The sequence below is a fragment of the Sinocyclocheilus anshuiensis genome, unplaced genomic scaffold (assembly GCF_001515605.1).
Source record: "Sinocyclocheilus anshuiensis isolate Anshui unplaced genomic scaffold, SAMN03320099.WGS_v1.1 scaffold1635, whole genome shotgun sequence".
In the NCBI taxonomy this organism is placed as follows: Eukaryota; Metazoa; Chordata; class Actinopteri; order Cypriniformes; family Cyprinidae; genus Sinocyclocheilus; species Sinocyclocheilus anshuiensis.
In genome coordinates, this window is record NW_015549682.1 from 797,704 (window position 1) to 800,946 (window position 3,243).

The following is a 3,243-nucleotide window of genomic DNA, read 5'->3' on the forward strand; positions in this document are numbered from 1 at the left end:
GCAAGGTCAGGGAAGCGGCCAGGGAAGCGGTCAGGGGAGCGGTCAAGGTCAGGGAAGCGTTCAAGGTCAGGCAAGTGGCCAGGGAAGCGGTTTTGGCCAGGGAAGCAGTCAAGGTCAGGGCAGCGGTCAGGGAAGAGGTCAAGGGACTGGTCAGGGAAGCGATCGAGGTCAAGGGACTGGTCAGGGAAGCGATCGAGGTCAAGGGACTGGCCAGGGAAGCGGCCAGGGAAGCGGTCAAGGCCAGGGAAGCGGTCAAGGGACTGGCCAGGGAAGCGGCCAGGGAAGCGGTCAAGGCCAGGGAAGCGGTCAAGGGACTGGCCAGGGAAGCGGTCAAGGGACTGGCCAGGGAAGCGGTTTTGGCCAGGGAAGAGGTCAAGGGACTGGTCAGGGAAGCGGTCAAGGTCAAGGGACTGGCCAGGGAAGCGGTCAAGGGACTGGCCAGGGAAGTGGTCAAGGTCAGGGAAGCGGCCAGGGAAGCGGTCAAGGGAGTGGCCAGGGAAGTGGAAGTGGTCAAGGTCAGGGAAGCGGCCAGGGAAGCGGTTTTGGACAGGGAAGCGGTCAAGGGACTGGCCAGGGAAGTGGTCAAGGTCAGGGAAGCGGCCAGGGAAGCGGTTTTGGACAGGGAAGCGGTCAAGGGACTGGCCAGGGAAGCGGTCAGGGAAGCGGTCAAGGCCAGGGAAGCGGTCAGGGAAGCGGTGAAGGTCAGGGAAGCGGTCAAGGGACTAGTCAGGGAAGCGGTCAGGGAAGGGGCCAGGGAAGTGGTTTTGGTCAGGGAAGTGGTCAAGGGACTGGTCAGGGAAGTGGTCAAGGTCAGGGAAGCGGCCAGGGAAGCGGTCAAGGTCAGGGAAGCGGTCAAGGTCAGGGAAGCGGTGAAGGTACTGGTCAGGGAAGTGGTCAAGGTCAGGGAAGTGGTCAAGGTACTGGTCAGGGAAGTGGTCAAGGGACTGGTCAGGGAAGTGGTCATGGTCAAGGATGTGGTCAGGGATGTGATCGTTGAAACTGTCATGGGAATTTTGCATGACACCTACTGGAGATCTTTTCAATTCAGTGCTTTATTCATATGGCATGTTTTCCCTGTTTGCTCAAACAGTTTAGAAAGATTTTTCTGTCTCCACCCCCCTCCCTCAAATAAAAAAAAAGATTGCTTGAATTGGTGTTTTTGGAATCTTTTGGCTGTTTTCTCACATAACTGCTTTCTGGCATCAGTGCTTTGTGTAAGTTCCTCTCACTGAGAACTGGACATTTAGAAGAGTATTAGTCGATATTTACGCAAAATATACCACATTATGTCATGGGGACTCAAATGGCACCAAATGCTAAGAATGACCCTAACATTTTTATTTTGTATTCTTTCCTGGAAAAGGGAGTGACTGATACATCCAAAAGGGTCTGGCTGCAACCTTGCACTTGCACTCTCAGACACTTGAGCTTCCGCTAGCAACGTCACTTGCAGTTGTTGTTGTTGTTGTTGTTGTTGTTTTTTTTTTGTTTTTTTTTTTTTTTTTTTAATATTTGTTAAAAAAAAGACAAGACCCTCAAATCTGTGGCCACAGAAAAGTAAAATAGGAACGCATGCGCAAAGTCTCTCGTTAAGCGTTTTCCTCCTGTAGAAAAACAAACACTTAACATGGCCTAAAGGGTTAGTTCATCCAAAAATAAAAATTAGGCTGCGTTTTACTCACCCCCGCTGCATCATAGGTGTATATGACTTTCTTCTTTCAGACAAATCCAGTCGGAGTTATATTAAAAATTGCCTTTGCTCTTTCAAGCTCTATCGTTGTACTTGGCGGGTGTTGCATTGCTTCTGTCCAAAAGAAGTGAACTAAAAAGCACCCTTCCACAAAAAAAGTGTCACACGGTTTAAGTCTTTGGTTCTTTTAATTGTGGTGATTTTGGCTCACATTTAACAAAAACCCACCAATTCACTATCTCAACAAATTAGAATACTTCATATATTTAGCTGTTCTGTGGCCACGGATATGCAGGTCTTGTCTTTTTCTTGCAGGACCCTGTACCTTATAGTATAAAATTAGTTTTTGCATCTGCCTCATGGGCTGCAGTCAGTTTCTCCTGTCACTTTTTTTATTTTTTTTATTTCATTTTAAAGTTGTACAACTTTCTACTGTATCTGCATTTAAGTATAATTTGAGTACTTTTTACACCCCTGTAAACAGGTATGCCCGCCTTCATAGATTTGATTAGTCATCTCTGTCATTTTGACATTGACGAGCACAATGTTAGACCGCTGATCGCTCCGATGAGAACGTCCGTTGTCTTTGCAGCACCAGTGTTCAGTTAGTGTTATTAGGCAGTTATTTCACAACTTTTTTTTATTTTTTTAATAAGCCTATAAATGCCGAGGTCCGGATCTCATGCTAGGAACGGCAGTGTGCTCAACTTCATGCGGAGCTGCGCAGACCGATCGGCGACAGTTGCAGCTTGCAATCGGGGGTGGAGTTGAAAGCGTAGACGTGGAGTCTTAAGTGAATAAAATGCAATATTTGTCGAATACAGACATTTCAGAGACGTTTGCAGGAAGCAACAAACACTTTATGAAGGCTACGGCAGGCAACTGATAGGAAACGTCCTATAGACGAATTGCAGATGAGCAAACACTCTAAAAATACATCTGCAGATAGCATCAAATAGTCAAATAGACATTTCCGTGATGAAGGGTAATATTTCTTGTACCATTGAAGAAACTGTATTAATCCACCTTTCTCTGCTGACATCTAGTGGATAGACTGCAAATATACTGATGTAAACGATGTGAACAAACAAGTTATTACAACTAATTATGCAAGATCACAGAACGACGAAAACCATCCACACACTGAAAAAAAAAACTTTATGCTCAAAATTACAGTATTTTGAACGATTTAAATTTCAGTCACAGTAATAAACATTCAAAATTCCCCTTTTGTTTTTATTTTTTTTTCTTTTCTGTTCACTATGAATGCTAAAGTGTCTGTCTTCAGTTTAAAGTACTTTTCACAGGTTAATCAGAAGCGGTGTTTAGTAAGATACGCTACAAAAGCAATTCATTAGCCTACTAGACGCTAATTAAATCTTCAACATTATAATTAGATTGCTGCACTAATTACTCTCTGGCAAAAGTATTGCATTACTTAATTTCTAAATTTCACATCAACCTCGACAAGTTGACAAATACAAGGATAGAGATGAAACTGCTCTTTTAATTCTTTAAAATAGGCTAAATAATATAAAATTGCATACATTTTT

At 44.5% G+C, this 3,243-nt stretch overlaps 1 protein-coding gene across 1 annotated transcript in view; it reads right to left on the bottom strand.

The window, feature by feature from the left end:
• Positions 1 to 1,133, bottom strand: part of LOC107660414 (neurofilament heavy polypeptide-like) — a 4,045-nt gene extending 2,912 nt beyond the window's left edge. The window contains exons 1-3 of the mRNA XM_016449712.1: positions 972 to 1,133; positions 342 to 707; positions 2 to 113 (exon numbers count right to left, since the gene is read on the bottom strand). Coding sequence (XP_016305198.1) covers positions 2 to 113; positions 342 to 707; positions 972 to 1,019 — 526 coding nt within the window. The 5' untranslated portion in view covers positions 1,020 to 1,133. The remainder of the gene's footprint in view (position 1; positions 114 to 341; positions 708 to 971) is intronic.
• Between the last annotated feature and the right edge of the window lie 2,110 nt (positions 1,134 to 3,243).